This window comes from Salmo salar, chromosome 05, assembly GCF_965601325.2.
Source record: "Salmo salar chromosome 05, fSalSal1, whole genome shotgun sequence".
Lineage (NCBI taxonomy): Eukaryota > Metazoa > Chordata > Actinopteri > Salmoniformes > Salmonidae > Salmo > Salmo salar.
The window spans coordinates 27,755,197-27,773,068 of record NC_138295.1 but is presented as its reverse complement, the minus strand read 5'-3'; the positions used below and the strand labels follow the sequence as shown (position 1 = coordinate 27,773,068).

At 44.0% G+C, this 17,872-nt stretch overlaps 1 protein-coding gene and 1 pseudogene across 1 annotated transcript; one reads left to right on the top strand and one right to left on the bottom strand.

The window, feature by feature from the left end:
- Positions 1-468: 468 nt before the first annotated feature.
- On the bottom strand, positions 469-11,517 carry gask1b (golgi associated kinase 1B). Its single transcript, XM_014199223.3, has 4 exons — positions 10,277-11,517; positions 4,308-4,519; positions 3,929-4,155; positions 469-1,361 (listed from the first exon to the last, which is right to left on the bottom strand). The coding sequence occupies exons 1-4, from the start codon at positions 11,187-11,189 to the stop codon at positions 1,154-1,156; spliced, it is 1,560 nt and encodes a 519-aa protein (XP_014054698.1). The 5' UTR covers positions 11,190-11,517; the 3' UTR covers positions 469-1,153.
- Positions 11,518-12,471: 954 nt separating this feature from the next.
- On the top strand, positions 12,472-12,895 carry LOC106604558 (E3 ubiquitin-protein ligase RBX1 pseudogene; annotated as a pseudogene).
- Positions 12,896-17,872: the final 4,977 nt, after the last annotated feature.

Sequence of the window (17,872 nt, the reverse complement as noted above, 5' to 3'; positions counted from 1 at the left end):
ATATGTATGCGTGTGAGCCTGGAAGAAGAACTGGCTTAGACTCATTGAAACTAACTGGAAAAGAGTGGGGCCCTCCATGAAAAACACACACTGAGGGCTGTGTTAATGAGGGCTGTGTTAATGAGGGCTGTGTTAATGAGGGCTGTGTTAATGAGGGCTGTGTTGATGAGGGCTGTGTTAATGAGGGTTCAAAGGAGTTAAAACAACAACCGCTCTTACTCCCGGCACTGACACGGAAAATGACCCCACAAAGCTTCAAAGTCTATATAGGCTCAATCGCAAGACCCTGTTTATACCAGCCTTGCAAAACAGACACAGTGCTTTGGCTCATGTTTCATAGGCACCAACTATTTCTGTCCTTGATTTGTCTGACACTTTTAAGGCTGATGATGTAATGGTTGAAAGACCAGAGAGGGGGCAGCCTACTGTATATGTTATGCTAATTTGTTTCTGGGTCAAAGTCTGATGTATTTCAAGTAAAAGTACATTTATTTTCATTTACATTTATTTTTTTATCAACATTTGAAATAATATTAAAATAAATATAAACAATGAAATTGGTAATGTTGGAGGACTAACATCTTAAGCGGTACAAATGAAACACTTTGTATAATATCAAAATAATTTCAAACTAATGTCCTTTTCTTATGGCAAGTTAGACAGATGTTAAACCATCAAAGAGTTGTAGGCTACTGTAAGGTGAAGTCGGAGGAGCGCTATGGTACATGAATAAGGCCCAAAGAAATGCTAAAAATTATTGTTTACTGTATTAGTTATACTGTAGATGAGTAACGTTAAATATTATAATAACAAAGCAGACGACTACAGTAAGACTGTTGGGTTATTGAATACAGAACTGTAGCCACTTTGTATAATGAATACCAAGAGTAATGTTTCAGCTTGACAATTCAGAGCTGTGAGATTCTGGCTTGATACCAAATCAGCAAATACAGTACGTCCTGTTGGAGTGAAAGCCCTCGAGACCCTAGTAGTTCTTTCACTGGCAAATATTTTGATTCGAGGAATGGAAGTTGTTTTTATGGCTTTCGGAAAGTGAACTTAAAAAATTACAAACGGCTTGGTCTTTGTGGAAGATCAAATTCCATGTCTATATCTACTCTCCATTTTCTCTCCTTTTCCAAATCCTGTGACGTCATACATTCATGGGCACCACTTTGATGCCGTGGGCATTGATGTATGTTAGGAGAACCTGGGCCCGTCTCTCGATGACGTCGATGAGCTTCTCGATGCCCTGCCGTCCTCCCTGGCTCTCCCAGTACAGCTGATCCAGGAACAACGACTGGAGTAGCTTCTCCCTCAGCCTCTGGCTCATCAACACGGCCACTGCCTGTTCTGGGAGCCTGGGTGGAGAAGAGGTTGGTCATTTCATTTACTTGGATAGTTGGCAACACTATTTGGTTAGATGGTAGCACTTTATTTGGATAGTCAGTAACTGTTTAACAAACTATGACCACAACTGTTTGATCCATATGCATATACTGTACATTTATATGCAAATGCAAGAAATAATGTATTCCTTAATTAAAAAAGATGTACTCCCAAAATTCATAAATTCTACAGTGGCATAATGTAATTCAAGGTAATATAATCTAATTCTGCCCATGCCTAGAGTACATTATCCAGGCCGGAGCCTTCTAATCTTTAACTAATGTGAAATCCAGTTGAAAGCCTCTGCTTTGAAGAAGATCACTACAAGCTATGTAAGAGGAGAGGTGACAACTGTCAGTGCCAGAACAAAGTCCCCCCCACTAGGTCCTCCCAGTGGTTTGTTCCACTGATTTATTCATCACAAAATGAAGATGAAACACAGGGAATGTCCCTGGGTGTGTCACCATGCCTATGGGTGGGTATAATATACTTCCTAACAAAGGCATGCACTTGGTGATTACGTGTTAGAATGCAGTATTTTCCCACAGTGTGAAGTCAACAGGGAGGAATCTCTAGACTAAGAGCTGAATCAACCACAAATTGTATGCAGGGGTACATTGTAGACAGTTGCTGATTGAAAGTTGAGAATAAAAAAATTCTGCACACTGTACAGTAATATTGCTGTAAGATAATACAGTCATATTGCAAAGACCATAGTAATATTCAGAAGAATCACTGTATTATCCGACTAATTATCAATTCACTATGCTGTCTATATACAGTACCAGTCAAAAGTTTGAACACACCAACTCATTCAAGGGTTTTTCTTTATTTTTACTATTTTCTACATTGTAGAATAATAGCGAGGACATCAAAACTATGAAAGAACACATATGGAATCATGTAGTAACCAAAAAAGTGTTAAACAAATCAAAATACATTTTACATTTCAGATTCTTCAAATAGCCACCCTTTGCCTTGATGACAGCTTTGCACACTCTTGGCATTCTCTCAACCAGCTTCATGAGGTAGTCACCTGGAATGCATTTCAATTAACAGGTGTGCCGTGTTAAAATAACATTTGTGGAATTTCTTTCCTTCTTAATGCTTTTGAGCCAATCAGTTGTGTTGTGACAAGGTAGGGATGGTATACAGAAGATAGCCCTATTTGGTAAAAGACCAAGTCCATATTATGTCAAGAACAGCTCAAATAAGCAAAGAGAAACAACAGTCCATCATTACTTTAAGACATGAAGGTCAGTCAATCCAGAAAATGTCAAGAACTTTGAACATTTCTTCAAGTGCAGTCACAAAAACCATCAAGCGCTATGATGAAACTGGCTCTCATGAGGACCGCCACAGGAAAGGAAGACCCAGTGTTACCTCTGCTGCAGAGGATACGTTCATTAGAGTTACCAGCCTCAGAAATTGCAGCCCTAATATATACTTCACAGAATTCAAGTAACAGACACATCTCAACATAAACTGTTCAGTAGAGACTGCATGAACCTTATTTAACTAGGCAAGTCAGTTAAGAACTAATTTTTATTTACACTGACGGCCTACCCCAGCCAAACCCAGACGACGCTGGGCCAATTGTGCGCCGCCCTATGGGACTCCCAATCATGGCCGGATGTGACACAGTCTGGATTTGAACCAGGGACTGTGATGATGCCTCTGATGCAGTGCCTGAGACCACTGCGCCACTCGGGAGAACTGCTGCAAAGAAATCACAACTAAAAGGACACCAATAATAAGAAGAGACTTGCTTAGGCCAAGAAACACAAGCAATGGACATTATTGGAAATCTGTCCTTTGGTCTGATGAGTCCAAATTTGTGATTTTTGGTTCAAACTGCTGTGTAGGTGAACGGATGATCTCTGCATATGTAGTTCCCACTGTGAAACATGGAGGAGGTGGTATGATGGTGCTTTTCTGGTGACACTGTAAGTGATTTATTTAGAATTCTAGGCACACTTAACCAGCATGGCTACCACAGCATTCTGCAGCGATATGCCATCCCATCTGGTTTGCGCTTAGTGAGACTATCATTTGTTTTTCAAAAGGACAATGTCCCGACACACCGTTAGGCTGTGTAAGGGCTATTTGACCAAGAAGGAGAGTGATGGAGTGCTGCAACAGATGTCCTGGCCTCCACAATCACCCAACCTCAACCCAATTCAGATGGTTTGGGATGAGTTGGACCACAGAGTGAAGGAAATGCAACCAACAAGTGCTCAGCATATGTGGGAACTCCTTCAAGACTGTTGGAAAAGCATTCCAGCTAAAGCTGGTTGAGAGAATGGCAGGAGTGTGCAAAGCTGTCATCAAGGCAATGGTGGCTACTTTGAAGAATCTAAATATTTTGACTTGTTTAACACTTTTTTGGGGTTACTACATGATTCCATGTGTTATTTCATAGTTTTGATGTCTTCATTATTATTCTACAATGTTGAAAATAGTAAAAATAAAGAAAAACCCTTGAATGAGTAGGTGTATCCAAACTTTTGACTGGTACTGTATTTCGACGTGGACTCACTCCTTGATTCCCTGCAGTAGTCTGTAGTCCAAGTTGTCCTCGTCGCGGTCGAAAAAGCCCTTGTTTTCAGTGAAGACCAAGTGCCTGGGGTCGTGACCCCTGTGGATGATGTTGGCCAGCGTCAAACTGTCCATGTCCCCACATTCCAGGTGGTGGCCCTGCTCCACACACACGTCCTCTTGACGAGGCCTGAACCCACAGCAGTTCCGGTCCAATCGGCTGTATATCTGAAGAGACAAACATTATTCACTTAAGCTATTACCTCAAAAGAGTGATGCCATTGCCAATTCTCTCAACCCAACAGCGTCCTAGTTTCCTTCTGAAGACATTTAACACTGTAGTTCATTTTAAAGACCAAACACGTGTGATCGTACAGTACCTGCAACAGGAAATCAAACAGGGCTAGTTTGCTCCACTCATAATGGTGAATGCTGGAGCAGCCAGAGTTAGGCTTGGGCGTGACGTTCCTGTTCCAGCACCTCTGTTTGAGGGAGCTCTGGTACTCCCCCCATGTCATCCTCACAGTGGACTCTGCATTGTCCCCTGGAGAGAGAAAACCATCCCACAGCACCACGGGACAGGGCTGGCCATCTGTGGGATGAGGGGGATCCAGAGGTAATGTTAGTGTGACCGCCCGGGCTTCGAACATGGGCCGTATGTGCAAAGTCTGTGTTGGCTCTTTGAGCTAACTCTAGACTCAGTCCATTAAGCTAAAGAGCATCTTCACGTCCCAGGAAAGGTTAGTCATCACACATGCATAGTTCACTGATTCACGACTGCTACACTAGCATTAGCATACAACACTGAGGAGGAGGAAGACAAAGGCTCATGAGTGTATTCCTGTTGAGGAGGACCAGACACCAAAAAAACGCAACAGGGAAACAAATATAAGTATGAGGGCTACAGATATAATTCGGGTCAAGGGCAGCCGTACAAAGAACGTCAACTGACGCCCAAACATAGCCAGTGCAAAGCTATGATTAAAGATCCTACGCTTTGAGGCTTGATATCATGGCGTTATGCATTTGCACCTCTGTTTCTCAATCTCTCCCACAGACTTATGAGGACTCAGACGGCTGCAGGCTCAGCTGGCTAAAGGAGCTAGCACTCACAGGCGTCATAGCTCCAGGGCTGATACTTCTGCTCACAAATATGCTTGGCCTTATAATATTACATTGGCTACAACATTCCTGGAATGCTGATTTGGGAAGAGATAGACGTGACGTAGCCTACATGCTATTAAAATGTCACCTTAACATTGACGTGTAAATTTGTCTAGTCGTAAAATTAAATACAAATAAAATGATACTATTTTAATATTGAATACTGTACTGTTGGGAAGGGCTTGCAAGTTAAGCATTTCACTGTACTGGTGCATGTGACAAATAAAACGTACAGTGATGAATAAAACTACTGTTCCATGAAGGAGGGAATGAGGTATAACATAATATGGGAAGTCAATCACCAATCATATTCACCTGAAAACTGAAATCACGTCCAAAGGGCCAATGGATGGCGAGCCCGCCCTCAGAAGCTTCGCCTTCCTGGGGCCGCATTAATTTCCTCAATTCAGTACTGCTCTTCAACGAGCCCTGATGGCGCGAGGCCAAAATATATTATACCTGGTTCCCTCCTTCAGGGAACAGTAGTTATTTTCATTACTGTACGTTACCTTTGAATCGGTCACTCGGTATAACATACTATGGGGACATACAATCACACCCCAACCCGGGTCAGAGGGTACCAAACTAGGAGGCCCACGGTTACCCAAGCACACAGGTTCCACCAGCTCCAAAAATGGGTTACAGAAGCCACCTTTTTCCTTAATACTTACCCGAGAAGCCTGAACTGTCAGAGCCTCATGAGGCCTGAACTGTCAGAGCCCTATATAGGGAACCATAACCTGCTGCAACTTGGCTATGCACACTGACACGCTGCCACTGCAGCCCATATCCATAGACCCCACTGTTCCAAGAACAATACTTACCTTGCGAGCCTGAAATGTCAGAACTCAGACAAGGAACCGCAAGTCCAAAACAACAGAACACCTATTGTGACTTGGCACATGCATGCTGCATAGCGTCGATGAACCACGGCAGGAACCTGCAGGAACCTGGAAACTGCACGATGTCAAGGCTCAAATCCACAAGAAACTGTGGTAACCCTGATAATGCACACTTTACGCGCTGCCACACCCAAGGCAGCCCAAGGCTCAAACCCCCTGGGAACTGTGGCAAGCCGGAAAGATGCGCAACATGTGTGCTGCCTAACACCCACTACAGGACCCAGCCATAACACTATGAGGCACACTGGGAGCAGTTACATCCAAGCAATAAAACCTCACAAAGGATTGTGAGGAACCCCCAACTCGCTGCAGCACAGATGTCACCAAATGTCATGCCCCTGAACAATGCCCAAGAAGCCGCCACACCCCTACTGGAGTGAACACACACCTCTAGGCAACCCTTGTCCTTTGCTGTGATATGCCAGGGAGATGGCCTCTACAATCCAATGAGAAAGGTGCTGCTTAGAAAGCGCCCTAGCCCCTAGCTGACAGCGTGTGGTGATCTCCAACGTGCTTGGCCAAGGACATGAGCAGAGCAGTCTTGTAGGAAAGGACCTTCAGGTCCACAGACTCCAATGGTTCAATAGGAGGCTCACACAAAGCTTGGTCCCAGGTCAGTGCCATAGGCTTAGACCAGCCTTTCCCAAAATCGGTCCTGGGGACCCCAAGGGGTGCACGCTTTTGTTTTTGCCCTAGCACTACACAACGGATTCAAATAATCAAAGAGTGATGATAAGTTAATTCCATCAAAGAGCTCTGAAAAGGAGAAATTCCTTTAACCTGACACCAACCCTCAGACAAGCACCCCTTATACATACACAACCCTTTCGTAGAGGGAGCATGTGCCGACTGTATCATTGGCGCATGCGCCCTCTAATCCCTAGCCATCAAATTCAACCTTTCGGGAACAAACCCATAGATCCTATATCTTTAGTCATGGGTGCCAAACTCTCCTGTGCGCCTAGGACAATAGATCCCAACGACACAGAATCCTCCACAGATTCCCGCCCAACAGGCTGATGACATCCAGAAACCAGAGTTGTCTGGGCCAACGTGGAGCCACTCCAAGGTGGCCTGAATCAGGTCCATCGGAGGAAACGCATAGAGCATGGTCTGAGGCCACTGATACATCAAAGCATTCGTTCCCAACGGAGTGCCCAGATCCCCCATTAAGAAGAAAAGATGACAATGCATGTTTTCTCACGATTCGTAAAGACCTACATCAGCCCTGCTGAACCGGTCCCATATATATGGGCAACCACCGAGGGGTGCAGGCTCCACTCCGCAGAGATAGGAGGACCATCCCCCCCCCCCCCCCCCCCCCCCCCCACCCCGCCCACCCACCTCCATAAAGTAGATCCGCACCCACATTGAGAGATCTGGGAAGATACAGTATGTCACCGAGTGACAGGAAATGCGCACTGCTCCATTCGAGCAGATAGAGGGCCAGGTTTAGGAATGAGCGAGACCGCATATGCCCCTGCCTGTTGATGTACGCTACCGCTGTTCTGTTTTCGGACCTTACCAACACATGCTGGCCCTCCAACATCGTAAGGAAACGCCGCAGCCCAGCGACAGTCAGTAGCTCTAGGTAATTGATATGCATTGCACTTTGCACTGTTGACCAAATCCCTCTTTCGGTGTAGCTATAGAAAACCAAATAACCGCAGGCACAAACAAAAAGGCACCGAGTGCTCCAACTGAAACCATGCCAGACAGACTCTGAATGCGACCCTCCTCTGTTGGGACAAAAACACATGATTCAGAGCCGAGTCCAGAACTAGACCCAGAAACTGAATGCGCAGGGGAGCTTGAGCAAAACAACTTTTCTTGTGATCCACTATGAACTCCAGAGACTGAATATGGGAAACCAGCGTGGAATTGTGGAGCTCCACCTGTTCCCTCGAATCCGATATAACCAGCCAATTGTCCAGATAGGCCAATACTCTGATTCCCTGCACCGCACAAGTGTCAAAGCCGCTTCCACCACCATAGAAAAGGTGCGGGTAATAGGGAGAGCCCGAAAGGCAGCACCAGAAACTCATAGGCCACACCATCTAAATGAAACCTTCAAAACTTTCTGTGGGGAGGATGTATAGCCACATGAAAATACGCATTCCTTCAGATCCATGGACCTGAACCAATCGCTGGGACGCACCGACTGCAATAGCCGGCGAAGTCTGAGCATTTTGAACTTGCAAACCTTGAGGTGCTTGTTTAAAACATGCAAGTCCAGGATGGGATGCAACGTTCCATCCCTCTTGGGAACTAAGAAGTACTAGTACACTAGTACACGGGTGGCCCCCGTGTACTTCTGACACGGGGACCACCCGAATAGCCTGCTTTTGAAGGAAAGAGTAAATCTCCTCTCTCAAGACAAGCGCTAGCACCTCGAGGACCATTGACGTAATGACGCCACCAAAAGGAGGAGGACGCACAACAAATTGCAGACCGTACGCCCTCATCACAGTCCTCATCACCCATGGTGAAACTGCACATACCTGCCACTGGACGGAGCATGCTGACAGTCTCCCCACATTATCTTCTGAAGGGGCAGAGCGCCACCCTAAGGACTGGGATAATTTGGTTTTTCTGTCACGCTTGTTTCCATATCCACCTCCCTTGACAACCGTGAGTCTGAATGTGGGGAAGGAACTGTGTTTATTATGCCCACACTTGGACAATACCAGTCTCTATACCCCTGAACACAGAGAAACCTTGTGTAGAAGCAATGTGGTACCGCTGTTCTAATACCTGCCCCACACCGGGATCGGGGATTTCGGCAAACAGTAACTTGCCCCCATTGGGAGCAGTGTTGCTACAGTAAACGCTTGGGTAGGAGGGCCCCGAGAACATGCCCCCTCCTCCAGCGAGGGCTGCTTCTTCCCCTGCGCCACAGAATAGTCTGCTTTCATCCCGCTATCCTTAAACCCAATGTGGTGACTGTGCCAAGACATCCACCACTGCCCAGAAGAACCAAGACGGTCAGAAACTGACCTTGAAGCCACCCCTGGCCTGGGGCAATCAGCCTCTGGCCTGGACCCTTTCCTTCATGCCTCGGAAACTGCCGAACCACCCCCGACAAAGTATTTTCGTGGGAAAGGGACCCGTAGATGTGAAGTCCTGTTTTGTTCCTTCTCGAAACGGGCCTAGAAAGACTCCATAGCTGAGCCAAACAACCTTGTTGGCGAAACTGGCTCCTCCAAGTACATCCACCTGTCCCTCTCAGGAATCTGGGACAACATCAAGCAGAGGTGGCGCTGAGACACCACCAGTGCCCCCATACTTTTCCATACAGCCAGGACAGACGCAGCACAAAATTAGCCGCAATGCAGATTTCGTAGAGAAGCTCTTAAACCGGCATCCCCACCTCCACGGTATTATTTAGCTCCTGCAGCAAATCAATATGATACATCTGCAGTATTATGACCACATTCAACAACTGAGCCACCACACCCTCAGCCTGGTACACTTTGTTCTGCTGATCCACCGAAAAACCGGCAGTTTATTCAAAAGCTGCCATTCATCGGCAGTGTGCATTCGAGCCTCACTTTCTCCATACCGTCTACATGGTAGCACTGGCATGGCTGAATGAGGGGAGCCTTTAGCTCATTTGCAAAATCTTTAAACAGGGGTAAGCGATGCTTCACTGCTGCAGGGACAGAATGTATAATAATCTATCACAAGACATCTAGTGGCCCTTTTTAGTACTTCAGATTATTACAGGTGTCTATAATCTCTGGCCCTCTCATTAGCCTTATCGCATGTCATGTAAAATATGAAATAAATAAATATGATTTAAAAAAATAGAATGACAAATCTGTAAAACATTATCCTAAATATAAACCATAAACATAGTGAATACAATTGGTGTTAAATATGAGGGTTTTAGCATGAAATGTCCTTTTATACTTTTATTTATTTTACTATGTCAATATGTATTTGTCGTCATGTTCTGACTTCAAACGAGTGGCAGTTGTGAACACAGTCAATAGTTGGAAGAGTTGCACAGTTAAACGGAAAATAATGCCATTGTTGATTAGATGCTTTTTTCATTAATTAAACTATTTTCTCTGGAACCATATGGTCTATCTACAACAAATCCATGGACAATAAGGACATATATAATACCTTAATATTATACATTAATACTTTTTGTTATTGAAGTATAAATGACCAAAATTACCATATATTCTGTTAATAACCAAAATTACAGAAGGTGACGGTAATTTTGGAACATTTCCGGTAGCTTTTCAACCCTAGTCGGTGGACAATGGGCCTACCTTGTACAAACGGAAACTTCCTGCTGACAGCGGCAACGCTCCGGTTCAGTCCCAAGACCCTATCCAAATGGAAAGCGAAAACCTCGCTCGTGTCCACTGGACTTTTGATAACTCCACATTGTCCTATACACACTTTATGGTCCTTGACATCGTTTTGTTTGTCAGAATGGATCAAGGACAAATATGATGTGCTTTCAAAAAGCAAGAGGGGGATAAATTCCTTTTGGGACACTTCATGAATACGCGAAACTTTACCGTCAGCTAGAAAGCGCATGGCACTAATGTCCTCTTTGCTGAACCACGGCGGTGCCCTCTCACTGTATATTCGGATAGAACTGACGTGAGGTTCTGTTTGCATCTTTAAATTCGAGCTCACATCTCGTGTTGCATGATTTATGGTGTTAATTTGTTTCCAAGTTATGTCGATTCGGTTAGTGCGCTTTTGTCTCCATTCCTCCCTCTTCAATGTGCCAATTTTATTTTGCGTAAATCCCTCATTGGGTTTAGTTCTCCTCGCTTTTCTCCTTAGTTTCGGTCTCACTGTTCCCCTCATAATAGATGGCTTAATGCGCCTTGACTTTAGTGTTATGTACACCACATTGGACCGCGTTGGAACCACTGAGGGTAATACAGAGTCGTCGTTAGCACCGGTTGGTCCCAGGTCGAACCTCAGAGTGTATAGTCCCAGACTCTTCTTGTACCCGTGTCTGCCCAACCGTCTATCCTGGTGCAGCAACGAATGTCCAACCTGGGAAACCACGAAAAACAGGTACACACAACATGCACCCACGATGATCAAATTCCTTTTCGACGGGGGATACCTCCGAACGCAGTTAGATATCCTCAGAAAAAACGAACACGACCAAAGAATGAGAGACTTTTTGATGTCTCCAGGACGTATTAACGTCTCCATTAGAACTTGTGATCCGACATGGTTAGGCTATCTGTTTGTCTTTGCCCGGAGCTCAAATAAGGATAAAGACAGCGGCGGCGCTGCCGGCGCATAACTTCCGAAAGTAATTTTCAACTGAAAAAAAGTGATGTCCAAAATCAGAACGCGATGAGAGGGGCTGTGGTAATCCTTGTTTAGGTCAATGTGTCATCGCAACAGAGGAAGGGTGGCTTTGTTGCTATAGAGAATTAGTAGGGACAACTGTCAAAACAGATAACATAATCATGTCAGGACATGAATAAATGAAGGATATAGCCCCCTCTATCATACATGTATGACAATAATAGCCCAAACAATCCATATTACCTATATTAACAGCATATCATATTGCATTGGTCAGTGGTTTGAATGTGTGTAAAAGTAACATCCATCAGGCGACATCTGCTGGTGTAGTTTTACACAGCGATGTGATAAAGTGTGTGTGTGTGTGTGTCTGTTTGTCTGGTCTAGCCTATTGTCTAGTATGTGGAAAAACTGTTGAACCTGGTCAGTGGTACTAGGATAACAATATAGAAGGTCAGAAATACCTTCTCTATTGTGATGTCAGCGCTGCAGAACAATAAGACAGAAGGGAAAAGGAAAGTTTCCTTGGGATGTGCAAGGTAGGGCAGAATGTAAAAACAGGAAACAGTCCGTCAGCATCATCACACCTGCCAGGAAGTGTTGGTTTAAGCAGATTAGATATACTTAAATGATGTAGACTAGCACTAGCAACAATCTCTGTGACCAAGCAGGATTTCCTGTAGTCGAGCGTTTGTAAGTGTTAAAATACCTCTGACTGAAGTTTTCTGACCCTAAGCACACGAGGGAGCCAGACCCTGTATTCATAAAGAGTAGGAGTGCTGATCTAGGCTCAGGTCCCCTTCCTGTCCATTTAATTGTATTCTTTATTATCTAAAAGTTCAATCCTAGATCCGCAGTCCTAAAATCAACAATGCATATTGCTTGATGTCCATTGAAATTATCACTAGCTATGTTTCCATTCACTTGTCCAGTGATTTTGTTATTATTTTGTCAACATATGGAAAATAGATGCGACAATTGCCTGCTAGAGTGCGTTTTCATTCAAAATTTGACTCTTGTGTCGATGGAAACAGCTGGATGTAATGATGTCACAACAACAACAAAAAACTACGGTGTTGAACAAAAATGTAGTGGTTGAAGTGTTCCATTACCCATTTAGGCAAATTGCCCATCAATAAATTGGCGACAGCCTGTATATTTCATGTTTCAGGTAGCCCACGAAAGCCAGCATGGGTAGAATGGCGGCAGTAATGGATGTTGATACCCCAAGCGCCATGAATAGTGGAGCAAGCAAGAAACGTTTTGAAGTGAAGAAGTGGAATGAAGTGGCACTTTGGGCCTGGGACATTGTGGTGGACAACTGTGCCATCTGTAGCAATCACATGATGGATCTCTGCATAGAGTGCCAGGCTAACCAGGCCTCTGCCATGTCAGAGGAGTGCACCGTAGCCTAGGGAGTCTGCAATCATGCATTCCATTTCCACTGTATCTCCCGTTGGTTGAAGACCAGGCAGGTGTGCCCCCTAGACAACAGGGAATGGGAGTTTCAGAAATATTGACACTAGGTGCAAGACTCTGGACCATTACCTGGGCTTCTGCAAGTTTCATGCTTTCTGTTGCTTTCACCTTTTTTTTTTCCTGAACGGATGGTCGGGGCCGGAATATAATTACAAATACATTTTAGATTGCAAAATGACCACAAGAAGCCCAAACAGATGTAATATTTGACCTAAACATAATAATTTCAAACCTTGTATACGATCACATACAGTACCTTCAGAAAGCATGCATACCCCTTGACTTATTCCACATTTTGTTGTTACAGCCTGAATTCAAAATTGATTAAATTACTTTTTTTCTCTCACTGATCTACACACAATACCCCATAATGACAAAGTGAAAACAGGTTTTTTGAAACTTTGGAAAATCTATTGAAATTTAAATACAGAAATCTAATTTACCTAAGTATTCACAACCCTGAGTCAATACTTTGTAGAAGCCCCTTTGGCAGAGATTACAGCTGTGAGTCTTTAGAGCTTTCCACACCTGGATTGTGCAACATTTTCCAATTTTTATTATTTTCAAAATTCTTAGCTCTGTCAAATTGGTGGTTGATCATTGCTAGACAACCATTTTCAGGTCTTGCCATAGATTTCCAAGCAGATTTAAATCAGGACTGTAACTTGGACACTCAGGAATATTCAGTGTCTTCTTGGTAAGCAACTCCTGTGTAGATTTGGCCATGTTTCGGGTTATTGTCCTGCTGAAAACTGAATTCATCTCCCAGTGTCTGGTGGAAAGCAGACTGAACCATGTTTTCCTCTAGGATTTTGCCTGTGCTTAGCTCCATTCCGTTACTTTTTTATCCTGAAAAAATCCACAGTAATGTGGTACTCAGTAATGTGTTGTATTAGATTTGCCGGAAACATAACACTTTGTATTCAGGACAAAAAGTTAATTGCTTTGCCACATTTATTGAAGTAGGCTACATCATGCAGATTTCTCTGATCAAATAGCCTAACCTAAATGGCGCACAGTCAAATGAAACATGCGCTGACATATTAACAAACAATATATCCTAAGGTCAAAGTAAAATGGACAATATGGAACGGACAATCAAGCTACTAACAACTGCTGTCCAGGAGTTTCATCCCATGTGGGCTAAATTGTGGTTTCAAGTTTGTATTAGTCAATGTTTTACAAGCTGTTCATAGCGAAAAATTAAATACTTCTGTATTTACCACTGTGTAAACACATTGCAAATAAGCTCAGGATAACTCCTCCAGATGTTGAGTAGCTGATATTTAGAGTTTAAATACCAAATTGATTAGTCACAGGAATCAGGACTAATAAAGCCAATGCAACGGCCTGTTTTACAAACGGTGGGTCTACCACATGGATGGGAATTCCTAAAATTCCACTGTGGGGCCGACATGGTAGGCTACACCCCAGTAAGCACTGACCCACTTCTTTTGGATACATTTTTTTTTGTCTCACCTAGGGTGGCAGAACGGCCAGGACCGGCACTGCATTTAAAAGTCATGTTAAACACTATTATTGCACACATGCAAATTATTATGTGACTTGTTAAGCACATTTTTAGTCCGGAACGTATTTTGGCTTGCCATAACAAAGGGGTTAAATTCTTTTTGACTCAAGACATTTCAGCTCTTAATGTTTTACTAAACATTTTTTTTACATGATTCCACTTTGACATTATGGGGTGTTGTGTAACACAACACGGAAAAAGTCAAGGGGTGTGAATACTTTCTCAAGGCATTTCATGTCTCGCTATTTTGTGTGGGAATACATGGGAACATATTTCCTAAATTAAAATAACTTTGAGCTGATTTCCTGGTGTTTTGCTCAGAACTTGAGGGGACAAATAAAACCACCTGCGGGCCGAAGCCGTGGGCCACCAGTTGGGTAACCCTGTCATAGGACATGGATGACGTAGTACTCAATTGGATGACTTAGTACACAAACTGGGACCGGTTTTGGCTCGTGAGCACCACATTCAAAATTACTGGAAAAATTATACAAAAGCTCTGGAGCATCACTTTAATACTTTGAAGCTCTCATGACAATCATATGGCATATACAAAGTCTTGTTTAGTTTCCAGTGGAATCATCTTTTCGTTTGTGAAGACTGATGTTGGAGAACATTCGGAATCAACACCCATACTGATTTCACAGGGTAAGTCTGCTTGACATTTGGGAAGTCTAAATACTTTTACTCAGTAATAGTAATAGTCATGCAGTAAATCAAATCAATTTTTATTTGTCACATACACATGGTTAGCAGATGTTAATGCGAGTGTAACGAAATGTTTGTGCTTCTAGTTCCGACCATGCAGTAATATCTAACAATTTCACAACAACTACCTTATACACACAAGTGTAAAGGAATTAATAAGAATATGTACATAAAAATATATGAATGAGCGATGGCCGAACGGCATAGGCAAGATGCAGTAGATGGTATAGAGTACAGTATATACATATGAGATGAGTAATGTAGGGTATGTAAACATTATATAAAGTGGCATTGTTTAAAGTGGCTAGTGATACATATATTAACACCATTTTTTGGGGGCTCGGGTGGTTGTTGTCCTTGATGATCTTTTTGGCCTTCCTGTGACATCGGGTGGTGTAGGTTTCCTGGAGGGCAGGTAGTTTGCCCCCGGTGATGCGTTGTGCAGACCTCACTACCCTCTGGAGAGCCTTACGGTTGTGGGCGGAGCAGTTGCGGTACCAGGCGGTGATACAGCCCGACAGGATGCTCTCGATTGTACATCTGTAAAAATTTGTGAGTGTTTTTGGTGACAAGCCAAATTTCTTCAGCCTCCTGAGGTTGAAGAGGCGCTGATGCGCCTTCTTCACCACGCTGTCTGTGTGGGTGGACCATTTCAGTTTGTCAGTGATGTGTACGCCGAGGAACTTAAAACTTTCCACCTTCCCCGCTACTGTCCCGTCGATGTGGATAAAGGGCTGCTGTTTCCTGAAGTCCACAATCATCTCCTTTGTTTTGTTGACATTGAGTGTGAAGTTATTTTCCTGACATCACTCTCCGAGGGCCCTCACCTCCTCCCTGTAAGCCGTCTCGTCGTTGTTAGTAATCAAGCCTACCACTGTAGTGTTGTCTGCAAACTTGATGATTGAGTTGGAGGCGTGCATGGCCACGCAGTCATGGGTGAACAGGGAGTACAGGAGAAGGCTGAGAACGCACACCCTTGTGGAGCCCCAGTGTTGAGGATCAGCGGGGTGGAGATGTTGTTACCTACCCTCACCACCTGGGGGCGGCCCGTCAGGAAGTCCAGGACCCAGTTGCACAGGGCAGGGTCGAGACCCAGGGTCTCGAGCTTAATGACGAGTTTGGAGGGTACTATGGTGTTAAATGCTGAGCTGTAATCGATGAACAGCATTCTTACATAGGTATTCCTCTTGTCCAGATGGGTTAGGGCAGTGTGCAGTGTGATTGCGTCGTCTGTGGACGTATTGGGGCGGTAAGCAAATTGGAGTGGGTCTAGGGTGTCAGGTAGGGTGGAGGTGATATGGTCCTTGACTAGTCTCTCAAAGCACTTCATGATGACGGAAGTGAGGGCTACGGGGTGATAGTCATTTACCGTAATTTCCGGACTATAAGCCGCTACTTTTTTCCCACGCTTTGAACCTCGCGGCTTAAACAATGACGAGGCTAATATATGGATTTTTCCCGCGTTCAAATACATTTAAAAAAAAAAACACATTCTGTGACGTGCTCAGTTTTTTGGCGGCATGAAGCTTTCATTAGACCAATGAAATTGCCGAACGGGTTAAGGTCAAACAACTTTTTTGTTTACTGTTTAGATTAAATCGAGCGCGCTCAAACTTCCCATCATTCTGATTACGGTAGTCATTTTGTCACCCTCATCATGGCAAAGACACGGAGAAATGCATATGATGCAGCTTTCAAGTTGAAGGTGATTGACCTGGCTGTTGGAAAAGGAAATAGAGCTGCTGCACGGGAGCTTGGTCTGGAGCAATAACTTTCTTGGTAGGCTACTGTTTACTGCAAGTTTTTAATTTTTTGTTACAAGCCGTGTTTCATTAAAGCCTATTTACTTTTGTTACAAGCCGTGTTTCGTTAAAGCCTATTTATTTTTGTTACAAGCCGTGTTTCGATAAAGCCTGTGTAAAGTTCATTTGTTTCAATGTACCGGTAGGCACCTGCGGCTTATAGACGTGCGGCTTATTTATGTTGAAAATAATATATTTTTTTTAATTCAGTGGGTGCGGCTTATATTCAGGTGCGCTTAATAGTCCGGAAATTACGGTAGCTCAGTTACCTTCGCTTTCTTGGGAACAGGAACAATGGTGGCCCTCTTGAAGCATGTGGGAACAGCAGACTGGGATAAGGATTGATTGAATATGTCTGTAAACACACCAGCCAGCTGGTCTGCGCATGCTCTGAGGACGCGGCTGGGGATACCGTCTGGGCCGGCAGCCTTGCGAGGGTTAACACGTTTAAATGTTTTACTCACGTTGGCTGCAGTGAAGGAGAGCCCGCAGGTTTTGGTAGCGGACCGTGTCAGTGGCACTGTGTTGTCCTCAAAGCGAGCAAAGAAGTATCAAGTCAGTTAAATTTATAAAACGATTTATCCCAGGAGGCAATTACTTTGGACACGTCAGACCGCAGCAACGATGATATGACAGCATACCACAAATTACATGCCATACACAGCAACTTCACAGCAAGATAACGCCTGATATAATGCCCAAGACATTACCACACATACATTAGCAGCTAATGACCGGTCTATCTAAAAAGTATGTCATGACATGATTTTAACTGATCTCTAGAAATGTCAGTGCTGCACAAACAGCACTGTAGGGTGAGTTGAATGATCAATGCACCTGCCACCACAGAACAGACTTGTCAAAACTCCAGAGATGTATCTTAAAGTTTGCGTTGAGATGACAGTGGGTGACTGCTGTGGTGATTATCTTATGTACTGTACTGACGATTTTATCTGTACTTGAGAGGGTGAACTCTGGTAGCTATGGGTTTTCAGTATCATGGGTGGATGTCATGGGACCAAAGACAAAACGCTGTGTGTGAATACACTCCTAAAACACTC